The 22,951-nt window shown below is 38.6% G+C and overlaps 1 protein-coding gene across 2 annotated transcripts in view; it reads right to left on the bottom strand.

Moving 5' to 3' along the window:
* Window positions 1–1,255: 1,255 nt before the first annotated feature.
* The window catches only part of Eaat1 (Excitatory amino acid transporter 1), a 149,336-nt gene continuing 127,640 nt past the window's right edge, over window positions 1,256–22,951 (bottom strand). For both annotated transcript variants that reach the window (XM_019051271.2, XM_019051272.2), the window contains 9 exons: window positions 20,330–20,647; window positions 18,804–18,846; window positions 17,299–17,347; window positions 16,238–16,427; window positions 14,604–14,837; window positions 10,257–10,451; window positions 9,407–9,541; window positions 6,355–6,588; window positions 1,256–4,709 (listed from right to left, as the gene is read on the bottom strand). In XM_019051271.2, coding sequence (XP_018906816.2) covers window positions 6,414–6,588; window positions 9,407–9,541; window positions 10,257–10,451; window positions 14,604–14,837; window positions 16,238–16,427; window positions 17,299–17,347; window positions 18,804–18,846; window positions 20,330–20,647 — 1,339 coding nt within the window. In that variant the 3' untranslated portion in view covers window positions 1,256–4,709; window positions 6,355–6,413. The remainder of the gene's footprint in view (window positions 4,710–6,354; window positions 6,589–9,406; window positions 9,542–10,256; window positions 10,452–14,603; window positions 14,838–16,237; window positions 16,428–17,298; window positions 17,348–18,803; window positions 18,847–20,329; window positions 20,648–22,951) is intronic.

Below are 22,951 nucleotides of genomic sequence, written 5' to 3' on the forward strand. Positions count from 1 at the left end.
TCACCTTGATGACACACAACAACTTTTTGAGCACCATAATTCGACTGCGAAAGCTCGTCTGCTTACACAAGAGAGTAGACCGACCGAAACCGGAAGAGCTCATCTCGCATGTTCACTATGCTACCGTACTAAGGAAGAACGCTGTATGAGCCTTCAGACGTTGCCAAGTTTCCTCCGAGAAAAACCGAAAACTGGGAAAATTGTGAATATTATTTTCCAAAATTTTCAGAAAGTTGTACGCAATTTAATCTAAAATATCTGAAAATTTCAAGAAAATATATGCCTGAATATTGTCAAAAATATGTGTTTAATCAAGGAAAATTCGGCAACTCTCGAATGTTTATACGACGTTCTTCCCTAGCACGGCAGCATGAATGTTAATGGAACGCGGGGGCGAGGAAGAATTTTCCACTTGTGACGCTTATTCTCTGTTTTTTTCCTTCTTTAAATAGAATCCGATGAAAATCATGGAAAATGAGGACTGAAATGATCACTACGGAAATGATGAATGCTCCCTTTCCAATAATTCTCCATACAATTTATATTGCATACATTGACGAAACTAGGAATTTTCTAGGAGGGACCATAAAAGTTCCTTAAACCCAAGTAGCAGTGATCGCGATGAATAGCGATTTTATCGGTTGGTTATCGCAATTATATCGGTGGCAATATATCGAGATATTATCGCATTATAAAACTGCGGTTTATGGCGATTAAATCGCTACAAATCGCAATTTTTGGTTCGATAAAATCGTGATCAATTTTCGTCGATAGAATCGAGATTAAATCGCCATTTATCGCGATTTTTATTTTGAAAATATCAAGATAGATTGTCGGGCGATAAAAGCGCAACTTTATCGCGATAAGATCGAGGATAATCGCTCAGATGTTGATGATCCTGGCAATTTTATCGCCGATAAAATCGCAATATATAGCGATTTTTCGGTTGGGAAATGCTACTTGGGAATTACCTATGCAATTCGCACAATTTAGGGAGGTTTCAGACGGTGCTCAACATTACATCATAAAAAATGACGATGTTTTTCGAATCTAGATTAAAATTCATTGGAATGCAGTCGGAAATGGCATGTTGCAAACTATTAAAGTTATACTTTCCGCGACAAAAAATAAAATATTTTATGAGTTTAGAATAAATTTTAAGATAGGCGAGGACCCTCCTCAAATGGCTCTACCTACGTGCCGCATGTAGGCATGACAACAGAGAGGTTAGGAACATATAAAGGAAATACACTGCTTTCCATTGTATTATAAAAAAATGTATTCTTCACAGTAATTAAGTTTATTGGTTAGCACTAAGATTTAGTTACATTGTACACTTAATGAGGGGTACATTGAAAAAATACATGTTCAAACAGCGCGAGGGAATTGAAAAATGCACGAGACATTTTGATGAGATTTTGTCCTAAAATAATATCACACTCTTATTGAAATCAAGGTGTCAGCATTACCGGGATTTGCGTACATACCACTTCAGGCAGATTTTAACGGTTGTAAAAGTACAATCAGACGGTAGCGACTCTCACAATTTGACAACAATGTCTTTTCCCCAATTTAAAGCTATAATAAATAATCGATTCTACATCAGGCAGGGTATACCCCGGTAAATAGAGATTGTTTCAAATACATTTAAATGGGTAAATTACAGTGTTGCAAACTCATACAAGAATCACCACACTCTAGTGCTTAGGAAGAACGCCGTATAGAGTTTCGCAATTTTCTTTGATAAATTAATACATTTTTAGGAAACTTATGAATATTTTAATTCAATGTTTCAGAGAATTTAATCGACAGTTGTATTGGAAGTGTCCAAAAATGTAAAAGTGACACATTCATAACTACCCTTAAAATGTAATATTTTATCAGGGAAAATTTGGAAACATTCAAATATTCAGACAGCGTTTTATACGTTAGCACATGAGCTTAACATGGGAGCAAATGAGCACCATTCGTAACATCCGTGAGACCAATTAGTGTCACAAATTCACCGGGGTTTCGTCAATTTTGGTTTTTTTTCTCATTTTTAATACAAACGTCTACAATGTCAAACGCAATATTTAACATTTAAGTTTGTAACAGTAACGCTGTGACATCGAATTTTTACAAGCAGGTGGTTTAGCGCTCAGCTTGAAGTCAACTCTATCCTATCACGCACACAGAAGGCCTATTCAGAGCGTATTCAAGACCGAATGACATATCAGATCATGATTTCGATACAGAGCTTTATGAGTTACAATTTTTCTGTTTTTGATAAAAAAAAAAGGGGGGAGAGAGGACATACTTTTCAATTCTTAGGGGAAACAATATTTTACCCTTGTTTTCTTCGCTGACTTAGACGTTGGACTCAATAGAATCAGTTGATTTCCAAAGGGGACAAGTCATTTTATATACGAGCTTTGAAATGCATGAAAATGCATGCAAACAGGGGTGTGTATGAAAATGGGCTTGTAACCCTTTTGAAAACAACCAGAGGTGGATCCAAAAATTTAGCAACACCGAATTCCCTCCATTTAAACTTATGTTAAATAATCGATTCTTATCGGAGCCCCTGGCCCCTCCAAGAATCGATACATTTCCATAGGTTTAAATGGAGAAAAACAAAGTTGCCAATTTGCTGAATCCACCAATGAAAACAACTGATTCGAAAAGCGAAGAAGCTCTTTCCGCATTACTGGCAGCACCAATAGAGCGAAATTTTGAGAAGAATTAAATAAAAATTGAAAAAGGAAAATGATGGTTGAGTAAACTTATGTACACTAAAAATAAAGTTAACATTTACATAAAAACTTAACAATCTTAAATCTTAGAAATATTTGTCGTTGGCACGCTTGAACTTTTGATCTTGGTTTAGACTCGACACGAGTTTTAAAATGGAGGCATTCAAAAAAGAAGGAATTATTATCCATCTGGCGCGGGCCCTGCCATGCATGAATTTGAATGAGTCTTAGGGCTCAGGTCTCAACGGAGATAGTACCTTCTAAATTAAATACGTCCAAATGTCTTTTTATGAGAAGGTGATAGCCTGTTAGAAAAAGAAATGCAGTCAAAGGGAAAATCAAGTGTGAAGTCAAATGCAAAGAATACCTAAGGTTGCGTTGAAACAGAAAGTGGATCCTAACTGGAAAAGTTCTTAAAGAAATAAAATCTTAATTTCAACAGGAAGACTTCAAATTTAGGCTTTCAAATAAAGATAACAGAGTTTAACCGCACAGCCAAGGCTTACACTGCCGCGCTAAGGAAGAGCGCCGTATGAACATTCAGGCGTTGCCGACTTTCTTTTGATAAAATACGAATTTCCTGGTAAACTTATGAATATTTTTCTTCCAATTTTTCCGATAATTCTCCTTGCAATTCTACCAAAAAGTCCTGAAAATTTCAAGGGAAAATATTCATAACTTTCCTCAGAAATGAACATTTTATCGATGGAAATTTTGCAACTCTCGAATGCTCATACGGCGTTCTTCCTCAGCATGACAGTATAATGCTTGGCTTGAAAGTTTGTCATGACCACAAAGAGAGATAACCTGTTCATATCATTTTTTTTTCCTTAAAATAAAATTGTTTCCTTTCCAGAAAGATAAACTAGAGATCAACCGAGAAAAAACTGTAATACTACTGCGCAATTCCTTTCCAAATAGCAAGCTTTTTCCACATTTTTGCTCAACATTTTTAATTGTGATGAAAAACACACTAAAATACTAATTTTTTTGAGACTTTGTCTACAAACAAACATCGGCAACAAATTAAACGGCAAAAGAAAAAGGTTTTTAACAAGGTCATATCATTTCTTCTCCTAGAGAATCTAGGATTCTGAGAGTCAATTAGACGCATAGAAAAATAACATAAAATTGACAATTCCAGCGCAGCTCTGTACATTCTAAAAAACAAGGATTGTACACCCCGAAAGAGAAGCCGACGTTTGGGAAATAGTTGCCTACTTTATTCATGCGGAGCTGGTGACGAATTCGTCTTCAACCCCTATACTAAAATTATTGGTAAATATTACGAGTACGTTATTTACATAACAATAACGATGAACACGTAGACTAAAATATATGTGTACAAAATTCAGGTTTTGTATAACGTCTTAAAGATTCTGAATAACTTCAAGAAAGTAACCTTAATTAACGCGAAAAATCATGCACTTGTTTGCACGACATTTTTATTCGATTTTGTCTGAAATCCTCCTTCATATGGAGCGGCAAAATTTTTTCTCGCAAGGAGCATCTTTCTTGCTAAAAAACGGGCGGTGCACCCAAAAATAAAAAATAAAAATAAAAAACTTATTAGAGAGCATCGACTTGGATGCCAGCCGCTGTGGTTGAATTCATCTTTGGAGTAAACTTAGTTTATTCCAAATCATTTAAGAGTGTACTAATGCTTTCATTAAACTTTGTGTTGTAAAACATGTTCAAGATAAAATTAATTTTCATTTTGATGTATTTAATATTTATGCTAAAAGGAACTTAATGCATGGGGTTTATGTGCAACATAGTTTGTTTTAGCATAAATACGTTCATTTCTGACACTTAATCGTGGTATTCTTTTGAAATGATTAATAATTATAGACAAAATGTACAAAGAAAATACGCTGGAGTCAAGCCGACTTCTTTTTACGTTGACTCAGTCAGGAAAGAGTGAATGGCTGAATCCAGAGTTGACAATGAATGTCTTCAGCAGTACGATGTATCCTACAATAAGACGAAGACACATAAAATTCAGCAAACATGAACAGAAGGTACGTAGGTACTGAATACATATCTTGAGGATATCATGCATGGAACGTTAACGAGACAGAGGAAGAAGCATTTTTATTGAGGGCGTCTTGCAAAGAATGGAAGGTTAGCAAGAAAGCATCGTAGTTTAAGTTTTTCTATCTAAATTCCGCGCGATACACAATGAACACATTATATTGATCAAAATTCAACTCAAAAGTGAGAAATTGGCCATATTGGCGCTGTTTCTAAACTGCAACTATCCCCTCACCAAAAAAGCAAAGTCTATCAAATTGGCCACAGAACGGATCCCAGTTTGCGACAACAGTGGCGAGGCATGCTTTGCGATACATCGATTGATCTGTCATTGAAACCTGAAGGGAAAGGATCGATAAGCAGGGTGTTTGCAACAAACACCTTCATAGTCGATTCCTTACCATAGCTTCAAATGGGGGAATATTGATAATCGATCATTCACGCCTCGCCATTGTGCAACTTATATACCTCCTCAGGAAATTGTTGAAAAAACCAGTCGTCTCAGGGGCAATTTTAAGCTGTTTTGAGGTTTTGACCATAGGTAAATCTAGACTTTTGTAACGCTGGGGTCGGAAAGGGGGTCCAGGAGCATCTGCTCCCTGAAAATTTTCGAAATTTTAAAGCACCTAATATGCAGTTTGAGTCATTTTTACCATAAATAATTACCAATTAATGTAAGCATCCTTCCTTCTTCCTAATTTCTCGAAAAAATTAATGGACATAAAAAATTGGACCAGAAGTCCTATAACCCCTAGTTCCGGCCACGACCCAAGTAGCACAGATTGCAAAAGTAGCAATTACATAGTAAAAATATTGCAATTCCACAGAGTGTTGTGTATGTTGCCTAGCTCCTATTTGAAGGGGCCCCATTTATTGAAAAATATTGCAATGAAATTGGAGTAAGTTGCAATTATTCATTGCATTGCATATTGCCTATTTTGTTGACACATGGAGCTCATTTTGTTGATTCTTTAAAAACGGCATGAATCAAGTAAATGATGTAAAAATGTAGCAGCTCAATAGTAAAAAAATGGACCACTAGGCAAGGTACGAATTTAAGCAATCTGATACATGTTTCCTTACCAGAATTTCACGTAGAACACGATTCGTGCAACGAAAATTACTGAGACCAACTCCTAACGAAGATGTTAACGTTTTTATTTCACATTGGTTACGAGGAATTTGCACTGCCCGCTTACAAGAAACTCAAAGCTCTACTTGAGTCAAATCGCGCACTACAACGGTTTCAGCAAGCTTCTCAATCGAGCAATGTTCATTTAGCGCGCGATGTGAATCACGTAGAGCATTGAGTTTTCATGGGCGGGTGGTTTGAATTCACGCATCAAGAATCATTAAACTATCTTCGTAAGGAGTTAATTTCGGTAATTTTTGCCGTGCTCGTCGCATTTTACATGAAATTTTGGTTAAGAAACATTTATCAGAATGCTGAAATTCGTACCTTGCCTGGTGGACCATTACAATTTTCTTGAAATCAGATTGAAATTTAATTCCAATATTTTCGTTGCACTGTGCTACTTGGAGTGCTTTTCTTGAGGAATTCCTTGTGGAGGGATTTTCGACTTACACAATAGAGGGCAGCACGAGTGGGAATCAAAGCATGACTGGGCCTCCCCGAGGGTTGTTTCACATGGAGGTGGTGTTCCACTCGTCGTCAGAGCGGACTTTGTCGCCGTTGGGTCGGTCAGCGGCCGCGGCGGCGATTTGGTCCATCCTCTCGAGTTCGTCCTTGCTCAAGTGCTCCACGATTCCAGCGCCCAAAGCGTCACCCAACACGTTGGCCACCGTTCGGAATCGATCCCTGAAAACGCCAAAACCCACGTCAAATGAAAATTATTCAAAATCCACCATTCGGCCAAAGTTCCCCTGGTTGGCCTTCCACGGAAAAAATTAAATTGCTCATTTAACAATTAAATTGCTGCTATAACAATTAGATTCCTGAAACAAGTGACTGCTGCAGCAACGTTTCAACGTATATTTCACAACAAAAAATGCTACACAGGAAAAAAAACACATTGGATCTAGAGTCCCGACTCTTCAAAACATTGACAAGAAAAAATACTCTTGATTCGATCAGATTTAAGCTTAAATCAAAAAGAAATCCGCTCAAATTAAGAGGCTTGGTTCTTGATTTAAGCAAACATCCGATTGAATCAAGACTATTTTTCCTTGTCTATGTTTTTAAGAGTCTGGACTCTAGATCCAAGCTTCTTTATTTTCCATTGATATTTTTGGGACCGGGAAGGTTTGCTTGGGAGAAATGCACTCAGACGCTTACTCATGCCTTTACGAATCCATGTCGCTCATCCGTGAGCAAGGACATTTCTATGTCGCTGAAGGGTCATTCCACGCCTAGGTAGTCCGGGGGGTATTTTTTTTCCCCCCTCCAAATGACCCAACAATATTTATTTTTGGACTCCTTAATACTCCTAGTTTTTGGAAATATATGGGGTTTACATCTGTTTTGTTTTTTTTCTCGCAATTTTCACGTGTTTTGTAACCCCATTGGTTAGCTTCATCCTACTGTAAAAAGAGAGACAGTTTGGTAGCAATATTTTCTGGTGTTCCCGCCAAAACCAAGTTTCAGTTTATGTTTGCAGTTGTCAAGAAACTGATTCAATGTGCTCCTGCAAAGTTTCAATTTTTAAAAGTAATTACTGTGTATTATATGTAACTTTTAAAACTTAGTGTACTGACTGTCACATCCGTTACGCAAAACATGGGTTTTTTAATGTAACTATTTTAATTAATGTTATTTTGAGATGCTAATTTTTTCCGTACGTCTTCAAGTCAAGTACAGCTTTCAAGTATTTTTTCCAAATTTTTATTTCAACAATTGATAGGCAAAACTGCGTAACGGGTGTGACACGTTACGGGTGTGACCAATGAGAAGAGGCTTCAATTATGCAGTTGTTGCCTCACTTCTCACCATTTTTTCTATGGTTATCACAAGAAATACACTCATATGCACAATTAGAGGTATGTATACATCTAATAAGAGAGAGATAGCCAACTTTTTTGCCATATTTCAGTATTTAAAGTGAATACACCTATCTCAAAAGGACTTCAAATAGAACTCGTTGAACTCTCTCCGATTGGATTGAAATATTTTCACTTTACTATAGGCCTAGACCTATCGTACCAGGATTTTTTTTTGGTTAATTTGGATCATGCGAGGTCCAGGACCGCGGGGACGAAAGGGGAATCCTGGGCTACCCGAAGAAAAGCCCTGGGACGGTAGGTCTGGGCCACCCTGTAGAAAAATGTAGTTTTGGCATGTTCTACATTAAAATGCGTCAAATTGCTGAGTGATTTACTGCTTAGGATTGCCTACAATAAGAGTATGAAAAGAAAAGTAAGTTTTTTAACTTTTAATTTCTCTCAGAAATGATGGACCTCAGAGAGACAATCTGTCACACCCGTTACGTCACACCCGTAACGCAAACGGTAGGTCTGGGCCGCCACCTTGTAGAAAAATGTAGTTTTGGCATGTTCTACATTAAAATTCGTCAAATTGCTGATTGATTTACTGCTTAGGATTGCCTGCAATAAGAGTATGAGAAGAAAAGTATGTTTTTTAACTTTTAAACTCTCTCAGAAATGATGGACCTCAGAGAGACAATCTGTCACACCCGTTACGTCACACCCGTTACGCAAACTCTCCCATTTTTCAAGGAAAGAAAAAAAGATAATCGAAAACGGATCATCTGCAGATGAAGCAAAAACCCTTGGCTTCATCATATGATTTAATCAGATTTTTAAATTCATAAAATCCGCTGAGTTTCCACTTTACACTCACTGAGGAAAAACTCACTTCCAAAATCGGTCACGCCCGTTACGCAGCCTTTTAATTTTTTCCTGAGGAATGGAACAAAGTAAAAAATATTTCTGATAAACTAAAATGATCTATAAAAAAAGTTCTTTCTGCTACTGCAGATAATTTTTTAATTAAACCCCAAGAAAGAGTTCAAATTTTTGTTTAAAGTTAAATTGTTGTCACACCCGTTACAATGGAATGACCCTGAAGAGTACTCAGGGCGACTCTCTTAGAAATCTGAGTGACTCAAGGGAATGTTCTATATTGATAGTGAATCAGAGTGAATTTCCTTACAGTGCTCGGCGTACACTACAAAATACGGTGCACACTCCGGCAGGCGCAATGTAGGCAATTAGCACGTCAGAACGTATATGCAAAATGGTGTAGTGTTTGAAGTATCTCCGGGATGTGGAAGGCGCTTTATCGGGTCCCCGCAAGCACGCCTTACCTGCTCGCGATAGTTTGAATTCGCAGGGTCAGGGAATTAAAGCACTACTGTGGGCTGATTGTTGAAATCGATAGACAAAGCTTTAGACAAAGAAGACATGGGGGGTATGAAACGATCCTATGGACTGAAATGTGTGGTTCTCGTAGACTAAGGGAGGAAATGATGGAATAACTATCGGGTTCTTCATGGACTGCCGTTAACTAGTCTATTACCTGTCTCCTTTGTCCATTGCAACCATCAGCTTCCACCAATAGGATCCCTACATACCCCTTTCGCCTTCTTTGTCTATAGCTTTGTCTATCAATTTCAACAATCAACCCGCTGCCGTGCTTACAGTGCCGTGCGAAAACTTACAGAAGCCAATCAACAGCGATGATGAGCGTGATGTCCTCCGCTGGTAAGCCCACCGTGTCCAATACCATGACCATTGTGACAAGACCAGCTTGAGGGATACCTGCCGCACCAATACTGGCGAAAGTTGCCGTCACACTAAAACAAAAAAAAAGAAACAAACTTAGTCTTGAGTCTTAGTCTCTAGAGAATAACATGAGGAAAAACGTATAAAAAAAAAAAAAATTACTGGCAAAATATTATTGATTCTACTCAGCCAATTTAGCGCTTTGAGGCACCTGAAAAGCGTTTATAAATTACGTAACGCACTTTTTGGTTATCCACTTAAGTTTGTAGGCGCCAGTGAGCCTCTCGCGCTGGCAGTACGCCGCTCCGCTCTGTTAGGCTTTAATAGGTATTTATACTCGCATAGCCGGCGTTTTTTAACTCATGATTTTGAAATGTCTGCACACTCTGCATTGATTATTCTCATTTAAATTGATGGGAAAAAAACATGTATCAATTTATCAAAGGAGAATAATATAATGCGACGGTGTAAGTCGGCAATCACATAACTCGTTTGCGGTGTCTGAAAATCTCCGCCTCTATGTTATTTTTTTAAAGGAGAACAAATTGACATTATATCTTGAAGTTTTTGCGGAATTTTCTTGGCATGGAGAAGGAAAATCATGTCAGTTTGAAAGAATTGCAGTTGAGTGGTTTCCCGTTTAAAAGATACAGATAAAGCCATCATTTACTTTTTTCAAATACCATCTTTCATAGCCATGTTAAATATTTGTATAATAGCCAGGTTAAATACCAAGTTTATAATAGCCAAGCTAAATACGAAGTATATAATAGTCAAGTTAAATACCTGACGGCGAGGACGTCACCGAAACTGAGAGGGACCTGACGGACTTGGGCGATGAAGATGGCGGCGACGGCTTCGTAGAGGGCGGTGCCGTCCATGTTGATTGTGGCTCCGATCGGCATGACGAAGCGCGAGACTCGTGGGTCCACCCCGTTGTCCTCCTCCAGGCATCGCATCGACACCGGCAAAGACGCGTTACTGATGTCAACAACAAAGGAAAAACAACATATAATGAATTATTAGAAATCGGGATGGGAAAAATGTCATGAACAAATCTTGGATGAAATAAAACCTAAGGCGTACAGAGTGTACTGTAGTACTCGATCCCTTGATCCGTGGATGACGGGTAGACACAACTAAACCGCGTTTAACAGAAAGGAACCAAGCCACATCAGCTATTGCCAATGGAGAATTTGCAAGGGTCTGAAATTTGATGAATTTCCTGTTTAAGTGGAATCCTCTGAGTGAACTGAACACGAAGATACCCTTGATTCATAAATTGAGCGATTATTAGAGGAGATATGACAAAATAACCGATTCTGCTAAAATACATGCGTTTAAATGGGAAATGCCGCCAGATGACGTCACAAGGCGGCGCATTTTCTCACTTTTAAATCAATTTTTCTCCAATTTCCCATGTCAGAAAAAAATTATGAAAAATATTGCGAACTCAGCTCATTAGGCACTTTCAGATGAAGCAATAAAAAAATTGCGTGCAAATTCTCCATTGGACGTATTTCTACGAAACAGACCTAAATGTGGAGGTGAGAAATATGGGGTGTGCTCGTCGAAGCTGCCTAAGAAGCAATGTAAAAGTGGACGTGATTCCTTTTGTAGAATTGGAAAAGCGGGATATTACATTCTATCAAACAGACCTATGTGGCAACTGAATGCGGAACTCATGAGCCGCGGGCATGGCAAGAGAGCCTTGTGCACAGGGCTCATGAGTTAAGGGCTCACTCTAGCGATCTCCCCGTCGTGGCGGCGCTCGTTCGTTGTCGCTGACGTCACTGGCGCTTTATTATTATCATTCACTCTTACGCAAAGAGAACTAACGAGCACACCCCATATTTCTCACTTGCACATAGGTCTGTTTGGTAGAAATACGTCCAATTTTAACTGGGCAATTTAATTTTTTACGAGAAAACGTTTGTGCGGATCCCTTTGAAACTGTTTAGGAATTTGCTCCGTACTATGGAGAAAATTCACTGAAAGCATGAAAATCCGCACATCTGTTTTCATGTAAACAATTGAATTAGCCAATTAAAATTGGCCATAGCTGATTTGGCTCGCTTCCTTTCTCTTTAACGCGGTCCAATTGTACTGCCAAGCTAAGGAAAATTGCCGTATGAATATTCGACAGTTGCCAAATTTCCTCCAAATTAATCATGTATTTTATTTAGAAAGGTTATAAATATTTATCCTTAAAATTATCAGGTTTTTTAGATCAAATTACAAAGAAAGTCGTCTGAAAAGTTTGAAGGGAAATATTAAAAAAATTACAGTAAATTCGGTTTTTACCGAGAGAAATCTGGCAACGCCTGAAGGCTCATGCGTCGTTTTTCCTTAGCACGGCAGTGTGCATCTCAAAGCACGGTGTACACCATAAAACACACTGTCAATAATAATTTTGGCTCTGAGTTAATTTTGAAATGTTCTATTGCTGAAGAAGAACGCCGTATGAGCCTCCAGACGTTGCCAAACTTCATTGGATAAAATATATATTTTTAGGAAGATCTGTTAACATTTTTTTTGCCTCTATTAGAAAATTCTTTTCGCAACCACATCCATCCATATCATCTGAAAATCTCAAGAGAAAATATGATTATGACTCTCCTAAAAATAAACATTTTATTGGAGGCAATTTTACAACTCTCGAATGTTCATACGGCGGTTTTCCTTGGCACGGCAGTACATTGATACTGAAGCAGAGTTGACACCACTGGAAAAAAAGTCGCTTGGATCTAGAGTCCAGACTCTTAAGAACATTCACAAGAAAATATACTCTTCATTCAATCGGGTTTTTCCTTGAATCGAAGAGCCAAGCCTCTTGATTTAAGCGGATTTCCTTTTGATTCAAGCAAAACTCCGATTGAATCAAGAGTATTTTTTCTTGTCAATTTTTTTAAGAGTCTGGACTCTAGATCCAAGCTTCTTCATTTTCCAGAGATATTTTTGGGACCGGGAAGGTTGACTTAGGAGAAATGCACTCAGACGCTTACTCATGCCCTAACGAATCCATGTCGCTCATCCGTGAGCAAGGAAACTATGAAGAGTACTCAGGGCGACTCTCTTGGAAATCTGAGTGACTCAAGGAAATGTTCTATATTGATAGTGAATCAGGGTGAATTTCCTTATAGTGCTAGGCATACACCACACAATACGGTGCACACTCCAGCAGGTGCAGTGTAGGCAATTAGCACGTCAGAGCGTAAATGTAAAATTGTGTAGTGTTTGAAGTATCTCCAGGATGTAGAAGGCGCTATATCGGGTGCCCGCAAGCACTCCTTACCTGCTCGCGATAGTTTGAATTCGCGAAGTCAGGGAATTAAAGCATTACTGCCGTGTTAAGGAAGAACGCCATATGAACATTCGAGAGTTGCCAAATTGCCCTGCATAAAACATGTATTTTAGAGAACGCGAATGCGTATTTTTCCTTGAAATTTTCAGACATTTTAGACGAAGTTGCGAACAAAATTGTCTGAAAAAAGTTAAGAAAACATGCACGATTTTCCCAATAAATTAAGGTTCCATTGAAGGAAATGTGGGAACGTCTGAATTTTCATACGGCGTTTCCCCTTAGCACGGTAGATTAGCAGTCAACCTTTTTTACTGAAAACTTTACAAGTGCTTTGATTTTCATAAAAAAAATTATATATCACGGCTCGCACACTGATTTTTGTATTAACTTCCTCCCTCGCATTAGCTTGGAGGATGGGATGTAGACTCTGAAGAATCCAGTATGAGCGAGGTCATTTTGAAACTATCCGTGGGATAAGACACAGCCCCCCCCCCCCAAAAAAAAAAAAAAAATACTGATTTTTATGTCAGTAACTGAAACTGCGCTAATATTCAGTTGATATTACCAAGACTGTGCTTTTATTTTGGTAATATTACTTCGACCAAGCTGATTTTTTGGAGTCAAAATTACCTCGACCGCAGACTCAGCTGAACTACTCAATCAAAGGGCCAAACCTAAGGGCGCAATATTCTGCAGAGCTCTACATTTTCGAGACTATCATTCCAAAACGTCAGTGCAAGTGTGTTAAATATTTATTTTTTGTCTCTTTTGTCACTTTTCATTTTCCAAATCAAGTTTTGCCTGGGCATCAGTATTTTCACAATTGGACTACAATTTGCAATTAGGAGTTAAAATTTCTTTCTCGGTTTAGAAACAACGTATGTACCTTCAGTTTCCCTATGCACGTAAGTGTTTTTACAAATGAGCCAGAAATTGTAGTTTCTAATTGCGAAATTCAGTCCTTGGTATCAGTCCACTGGTTCAGTCCACTTGGTATCGCAAAACTGCTTAAAATCATGTTACTTTGCGAGTGGATTTGAAACATTCTTCCTGTAACCTTACTTACCTGACACTCTCCTTTTTTGGGAGGGGGGGGGGATACCCGAGAGCACAACTTTTGGGGCGCCGTATAGTGAAACAAGCTAACAGAAGAGGACGAACATTAAAATTTTTGGCTAAAATTTCAAATTTCGAAGTTTTTGCCGTCACAAATTCAATTTCAATGAGTGTTCCTGGAAAAAATACCACAGGAAAACCAATGAAACCACTTTTGAACTTTTTCTCTCATATTTTTGAAAATATAAGCTTTCAAAGCTTCCAGATTGTGTCCGACTTCTCCCATTGACTCGGTCTAGTTTGTGCCGACCAAAAACTCAGCCTAGGGCACTAGGAATGTAAATTGAATCAGTGAGAACGAAATCACACCAACTCGGTATCTCGAAAATGCTCAATTTTCATTTGAGACAGCCAATTTTCATGAAGATAATTGAAGTTAGTGCATCTGTTCCGACTCGAACCTTAAAAGTGTCCTTTTGTAATTGTCTTTCGGCGCCAAACATCTTTTTCTTAGACTAATTGGACTGCATTTTGCACTTTGGAACTATAAATTCTAGCCCGGTTTAAAAACAACGTATGTGCCATTAGTTTCCCTATGCACATAAGTGTTTTTCCAGAAGAGCCAGAACTTATAGTTCCGAATTGCAAAATGCAGTCCAATTAATCTACCGTGCAGTTTTGTCTGTGTCTTGATTACTGTCATTTTTTCGAGTTGGTGTGTTTTCGTTCTCACCGATTCAATTGGGCTTGTGGTGAAGGAGATGGAGGCGTACCTGGAGGCAGTTCCGAAGGCGGTGGCGATGGCCTGGCTCATGTTGGAGACGAAGCGGATGGGGGACTTCTTGGTGAAGAACATGTACATGGCCGGGAGGAGGATGAAGCCGTGGCAGAAGAGGCCCATGAGGACGGTGAGGAAGTAGAAGCCCAGCTTCCCGACGATCACGGCCAAGCTCTGCATCTCGATCATCTTGGACGAGACCAAGAACAAGATACCGAACGGCGATAACCTGCAGTCAATCACCACACCAGCAAAGTAAGAATTCGTCTCGTACAATGGACCTCTAGACAAGGTACGAATTTCAGCATTCTGATACATGTATCTTGGCTAAAATTTTACGTAAAATACGACGCGCACAACGAAAATTACCGATATCAACTCCTTCGAAAGATATTTAATGATTCTTGATGCGTGAATTCAAACCACCCGCTCATGAAAACTCAATGCTCTAAGTGATTCACATCGTGCGCTAAACGTTATCGTGACAGTCTCTGCGAGGTAAAAATCTGGCAACCTCAATCTTGACGCTTTGGCTCAGCTATAGCAAATTGCTAATAGTTTGAACAACACATGGTGGGAAATGAACATTGTTCGATTGAGAAACTTGTTGAAACCGTTGTAGTGCGCGATTTGACTCACGTAGAACTTTGAGTTTCTTGTGAGCGGGCAGTTCAAATTCCTCGTAACCAATGTCAAATAAAAACATTAATATCTTCGTTTGGAGTTGGCTTCATTAGTTTTCGTTGCGCGAATCGTGCTTTACGTGAAATTCTTGTAAAGAAACATGTATCAGAATGCTTAAATTCGTACCTTGTCTAGTGGTCCCTTTACTCATTTTCTGTCTCTGAAAATGGACCACTAGTCAAGGTACGAATTTAAGGAACGGAGATTTTGAAACGCCGTAAAGGAGATACATGGTTTTGCACTTTGGCCATCGACTCGGCAATCGTTATTCCATCTCATCAGCACTGCTATTTTGCGAGTGCCTTATTGAACTTTTATTACGAAGGCTCATCCTTGGGAGAGTTATAAAATATCTGATTTCTGACAATGAGTCAAAGTTTATCATCGCAACCAAACAAATTTTTAGAGGCCAAACCACTGAAGATTTACCTTCAGGTAGCACGGCAAAGAGATATGAAACATTTTATTCATGTTGCCCGACAAAGTAGAGTCCAACAAAGTGCACACTCCGGCAGGCGCAGTGTAGGCAATTAGCACGTCAGAACGTATATGTAAAATGGTGTAGTGTTGGAAGTATCTCCGGGATGTGGAAGGCGCTGTATCGGGTGCCCGCAAGCACGCCTAACCTGCTCGCGATAGTTTGAATTCGCGGAGTCAGGGAATTAAAGCACTACTGCCGTGCTAAGGTAGAACGCCGTATGAACATTTGAGAGACGCCAAATCTCATCTAATAAAATGTTTATTTTTGAAGATTGTTGTAGATATTTTCTTCTGAAATTTTCAGTTAATTTAGAGCTGATTGGAGATAAAATTCTCTGAAAATCTGGAGGTGAAATATTCACAGATTTCTTTGAAAATCCGTATTTTATCAATGGGTCTTTAGCAATGTCTGAGGGCTCTTACGGCGATTTCCTTAGTGCGGCAGAGCAATTTCCTATTTCTCACCAAATAATCCAGTTGGTTATGATCATTGCAGCGTCGGACATGCTCGAGAAGACGTTGAGGAGAGGCCTCCTGGCATGTTCCTCCATGCGGGTCAGCGTGATACCCAAAACCACCGCAAACATGACCAACCCGAGCACGTTCGAGCCCTCGGTCCACTCATCCTTAATCTCCCACTTGTAAAGATCGGTCTCTGAAAACACACAAACATGTCAAATGTAAACTTCTGGCGGGTGATTAGAAATTGGCGAAGTCTCGCGGAGATAATACAGAGATAAAGAGGGACCATCCATTGCTATTTATTGGCAATGGCGGAAGATTTTACTTTTGGGAGTCCAACATTACACATTTTAGTTTTACACAGTTTATCCGAAAGGATTCAGCCCACGTTTTCGAAAAAACTGAGTTAAGGATGTTTTTGAGTTCCACTAGTCGTAGGTATATTTTCTCCTGCCAAAAACTCAAAGTCGAAAAAATAATCCGGTTTGTGAAAAGAGGAGTTACTTACACCGAAAAAAAAGTGAAGTTGATTGAACATTTTGCACCGTGGTCTTGAGGCAGAGAAAAATGCGACAGAAATATACCCTCAACCGATTTGCAGGAGGTGAGTCTACTTGTCTGATCCTAATTTAGAGATACCGCAATTTGAAATTTTGATAGTAAATGCTGGTTTTCTATGGATTTTGTTCAGCTTTTTTATTTATCTGCCCATTGAATCGGTGGTGTTCGGTTCACGTTTTTATTCCTCGTTCAATTCATGTCGATCTGTATTGTTGTTATCTAGCAAGAGATTGACCGTAAGGACCTTTGACGAGTTTTGTAAATTCAATAACTCTTTTAAATGTTAGAGGAACAAAATGATTTCATTATTCCTTACATTATTTGTGAGGTCCTCAGTTCTCATTGTAAAACATGTCGAACATTGCAGGATGGAGCTATGTTCAGAAATCATCATCCGAGAAAAATCAAGAGGTTCGAACATTCAATTTTGAGAGTTGAAGTAAAAAAGAACGTTGATTTGCCAACGAACCGACTTGGAGGGGTTTTGGGAGAGAAACACTTACCGGGTTCCGTTGAGTTGGGTTTAGTCGTTGGCACCAGGACAGTCCGAGACTATAAATAGAAAAATAAAATTTTGTAAGAGGAAAGAAATACGTGGTAAAGATAATTATAACTTATGAGTAAGTATTCAAAGCTTCATATCTATGACACACGACGATAAAAGTAAACAAAAAATTATTATGTACTGCGGGCAAGTAAAGTTAGACTGATATTGGAGTTGCTGCTTTCATATTTGAAGGCGCTTTTTTGAAGCAAGTAAAACTTGAGAAAATAATCCGAAGTAAAAATACCTGTTGTGTAGCGGTTCCCCGAAAGGGAGAGCGTAACCTGTTTCCTAGGCTACAAAACAGGCCTTACATTTCAATTTTTTACAAGAAATGGTCCGTAATTGTTTGTTCAAAATTTGTCAGATTTCTACGTGTAATAATTAAAGGCGTACTCCAGTACTCTGTGAATTTTCCATTAGGAACCCCGGACGATTACCTGGTGAAAATATAATTTAGAAGTGCGAATTTTTCATCGCTGAAATTTGGCGGCGTTCTTTTTTCTAGGAAACGGCTGCATTCCGAAAATATTTGAAGGAATATTTTTTCATGAAATCATGCTTGCTGAAAGCTCTGCAGAAATACGATAATCCACCGTGCAAAGAAGCCTTAACATAAATAAAACGAAGTCTAAGCGTTTTACTCCATAATAATTCGGAAGTTTTTCAAAAATGCTTTCATAAAAGAAAATCAGTGGTAAAACTGATCTGTTTAGAACATAGGTGACTTTGACTAGTGAGTGCGGACATATTTTCAAACACGCACATGTAGAAATGAAACTTTTTTGGAAAACAACTGTGAGACATTTTTGGCAGCAAAATGAAATTAATTTTTTAACCATGCATTTTTTCAAGAATCGATTATGACGTATTTTTATAATTTTCAGGATTTCCATTCCTTATCTTAAAAATTAATCGACTTGACGGCGAAACTTAGAAATCACGTGCCTCGGTTTGCAACCTTACCGATTTCCTGGCAAATTTTTATTTTTCGAAGAATGTCAGGCCATAGTATTTACTTAAAATATCCTGTGATTTTTTCCCCCTTCAAGAATATTCTCTGAGAACTTTCTGCAAACATTTCTATGTCTTCATATTGTCTTATAACCTCACCACAAGAGGATTTTTAATTCTGAAATATTTCAATTGAGGAAGTATATTTGTGATCTGAATGTCAAACTGCGCATTTGTTCATTTACGGAAGGAAATAGAACAAACTACGACGTCCCGCTGATAAAACATAAGACGCCACAAACTTTGATGCAACTATTCGAGCTTGGTGGATATCCATGTTGCATATTTCAAAAATTGAAGGCACTCGGGCTCACTTTGCTCTGACACCGTTGCGCAACGCGCGCTATAGTACACCAAAACGCGAGTTATCTGTACTTGACTTCCACTACATTTTAGTGACGACACCGTTATTTACATACTATGATTCATAGTAATAAATGGTTTACTCACTTGGAAAATCGTGGCCTGAATAATGTTTGGCGGGAAGAGATTCCTGTAAAAAACCCGAAGAAGTTACCTTAAAAATTAACGAATTAAATAATTCAGGCTGGTCAAATTTGATACACACTTTGAAACAGTTGTACCTTTGGTTCATTTGCCTTCCACAAAGTTTTGCCAAAGTTTGCTGATCTTAACTAATGGACCAATAGACACGTTACGAAGTTAAACATTGCCATCTAAATTCCAGGTCACACAAGACACAACTACATTACATATTTTTCTCCTTTCTCTTTGAATCTCTGGTGCTCGTCTTATCCATCTTCTCGGTCTTTTTCAAAAAGAAGGAAATGGAGAAAAGGACAAAAAGGAAGAGGAAGAGGAAATCATGATTTTTAATAATCTTTTTTAATAAAACGATCGAATTTTTAAAAAAAAACAGTAGAAGCTGTTATATTAAACTTTAAAATATTTATAAAAAACTTACGCTTTCACTAAACAATTAATTTCTTAGTGAAAGCGTGAGTTTTTTTAAATATTTTAAAGTTTTAATAATCTCACTCCTCCTCTACCTCTTCCTTCCTTTTACATAAATCACGATGAGTCATAGATTTGAGAACAAAGTCTGTCAGACCAGGGCGTAGTGTTTAGAATTCTTGACCACGCTCATTTCCTGATTTTCAAAAGCTCATTCCCTGATGAGCGACCAAAGTTTTCTCCCACATCCCGGGATTTTCTTTGGAACAACTACAAAACTCTCCCGAGCTTCAGATATGAATCTCGAATTTGTTCCATCTTTCAGCAGATTCTTCGGCAATTATTCTACTTTTTAACTTTTCTAATTTCTAACTGACAAGAAGGCGTAACTAGTGACTACACTTTAAGTTGAGCCTAGAAGAGCACTAAATTGTATTGCTGGCAGGGTTCATTGCAGATTGGCCGCGTCTAGCAGAAAGAAACCGACCCACATCAGCTATTGCCAAAGACGGGGCAATTTAATTTTTTACAAGAGAGCATTTGCGCGGATTTTTTTCCCCCCGAAATTGTTAAGGAATTGTGTGCTTTAATTATGCAGAAAATGTATTGAAATTTGCAAAATCCGTACAACCCTTTTCAAGTAAATAATTAAAATTGCCCGATTAAATTTGAGTGTAGCTGATGTGATATTCAACTTACTGATTGTACACTGAAAGAAAACACACATTGGATCTAGAGTCCAGACTCTTGAAAACATTGACAAGAAAATGGACTCTTGATTCAATCAGATTTAAGCTTAAATCAAAAGGAAATCCGCTCAAATTAAGAGGCTGGGTTCTTGATCTAAGCTTAAAACTGATTGAATCAAGAGTATTTTTTCTTGTCGATGTTTTTAAGAGTCTGGACTCTAGATCCAATGTATTTTTTTCCAGTGAGGTTACACTCCCATGTCAAGAAGGCGACGATTATTCCAATAATAACTATTTTATCGAGGAGGATTTGGCAACGTTTAAGGGTGCATACGGTGTTTTTGGCGCGGGAGGAAAGAACTAGAATCCTACCTTAAGAGATCGAGAAGGGTGTCTACGGTGGTGACGTTGCGAGAGGCGACCTTGACCTTGGGGACGTTGAGGTCGTCTTCACCCCCGACGCCGGGCTGAACGAGGACGACCCAGAGAATACCCTGAATGACGGCCAGTGACGTCGTGGCCACGTAGTAGCCGATCGCCCGGAGACCGATCTTCTTCGACAAAGAGAGGTCCAGTGTCCCGACGGCCTGCACGATCGAGCAGACCAGCAACGGGATGATCATCATCTTCAGCATACGCAGGAACAAGTCCCCCAAGAACGACACGTACATTATCTGCCGCTTCGTCCATCTGCACACGAAAATATCGAAAATCAGCTCACATAATGGGTCAGCTGCGCTGGCCACAGAATGGACCACTAGACAAGGTACGAATTTAAGCAATCTGGTACATGATTCTTAACCAGAATCTTACGTAAAACACGATTCTTACGGCGAAAATTACTGAAATCAACTTTAAACGAAGATATTAACGTTTTTATTACACATTTGTTACGAGGAATTCGAACTGCCCGCTCACAAGAAACTCAAAGCTCTACGTGAATCAAATCGCGCACTACAATGGTTTCAACAAGCTTCTCAATCGAGTAATATTCATTTCCCACCATGTGTTGTTCAAACTATAAGCAATTTGCTAAAGCTGAGCCAAAGCGTCAAGATTGAGGTTGCCAGATTTTTATATCTCAGAGACTGTCATGATAACATTTAGCGCACGATGTGAATCACGCAGAGCATTAAGTTTTCATGAGCGGATGGTTTGAATTCACGCATCAAGAATCATTAAATATCTTTGAAAAGAGTTGGTTTTGGTAATTTTCGTTGTGCACGTCGTGTTCTATGTGAAATCTTAGGTAAAAAACATGTATCAGAATGTTGAAATTCGTACCTTGTCTAGTGGTCCATTTTGCTTTGATGATTGATTTTTGTAGATGCGTTAAAACTACGAGGCGAAAAAAACTTCGTGCGTGGGACCCGAAGTTGAGGTCCTATAGATCTCTGAAGTTGTCGGATCACGTATCTAAAATCAGGGTGGCATGAAATGTAAGGAAGAAATGGAAGATTGCAAATTTCAGTAAAATATTACAAGAAATTTCACGAGGCTGTGAAATATTTCATACTTTTCTAGGGCTAGAGTATGCAACCCGCACTCAAACACACAAAACTAGAGGAAAATCACAATTATCACAATTTTTATATTTTGCGATACATGAAAATGAACGGGTATTTTTCAATATTTTTCATAACTTTCTGAAATTTCGTGAAATATTTCACGTGAAATTTCAAGGTTTTGTTTTTCATGAAATTTTGCCACCCTGTCTAAAATCTTGAGGTCCAGCTGCCGAAGTTCGGGTCAGACATCTTAGTACTTCGATGTATACCGAAGGATTCGGGTCACACATCTAAAGTACTCCGGTACATACCGAAGTGCTTCAGATGTCTGACCCAAACTTCGGAAGCTCGACCTCAAGTTTTGGGATGCGTGATCAGAAAATTTCAGAGATCCATATGAGATGACCTTAACTTCTGGTCCTGACCACAAAATGTTTTTCTCCGTGTAGTAAGATCGGCCCAAACAAAATTTGAAGAATTCGGTTTATGACGACATCCAATGTGGAAGTGACACCTTGGTTTCTTTCATCTTCCTTTCATCAGTGAAAGGAACATACATTTGCACTGGTCATTTAACATAATACTCAGCAGAAAGCGAGGTAGAAGAAACGAAAAATCCGATTTTCCTCGGAAAAATGGTCATTTCTGGTGTTATTCCGACTGTCACTCCCTGCAGAATGCAAGTGAAATTTTTCCCAACTACGAGATAAAATTTTCCCGATGTATTTTGAGCCACTGCATGAGTTCGAGAATGGTTTTTATTTTTCCCGTTCACCTCCCAATTTTCCGGAAAAGCGACTTTTCGCCGGGAAAATGAGCGGATTTGAGTACCTATATTTGCCGTCATTTTTTCCATCAATTATAATTCAATCAGTGAGTTCGAAAACACACCAACTCGGAAAAAAAATTGTTCAGGAAACACCTAAAACTGCGCAGCGGGCGAAGAAGTTAGTTTAGGGAAAACCTTTTTGGTACCAAAGGACAAGTACTTAGAGACTTTGTAAAGCACTCCAAGTTGAAATCGATACACCATGTTTGATGACAGCGTTTAAAAATTTCCGAGTTGGTGTATTTTCGTTCTCATCGACTTTCAGATACTGATTTTTCATAGTCTGCCCTGAAAAATGTATACTTTTCAACCTGAATAACGCTTGAATATTTATATAACTTTTTGGTTACACTGAACCGAAAAAAGGAAACCGCAAAATCGGATGGTAACCCGTTTCCCTTGTAATGGCCAAAAATTGGTATTTCCAATGAAATACTTCGATTTTTCCCCTTTCCCGTCGCTGTTTCGAGCACTTCCGATTGCAATTTCGAAATTCCCTTTTGCGTGCAGATGCTTCTATCCATAAGTGTTACTAAACCGTAAAAATGTGAAAATCGAAAAAAACCCGAGTTGGTGTGCTTTCGAACTCACTGATTCAATTGACGGTGGAACTTGCCTTATGAACGGCCCCGTATAAGAAACGGCTTTGAGTGACTG

This window comes from Bemisia tabaci, chromosome 9 (genome assembly GCF_918797505.1).
Source record: "Bemisia tabaci chromosome 9, PGI_BMITA_v3".
NCBI classification, from domain to species: Eukaryota; Metazoa; Arthropoda; class Insecta; order Hemiptera; family Aleyrodidae; genus Bemisia; species Bemisia tabaci.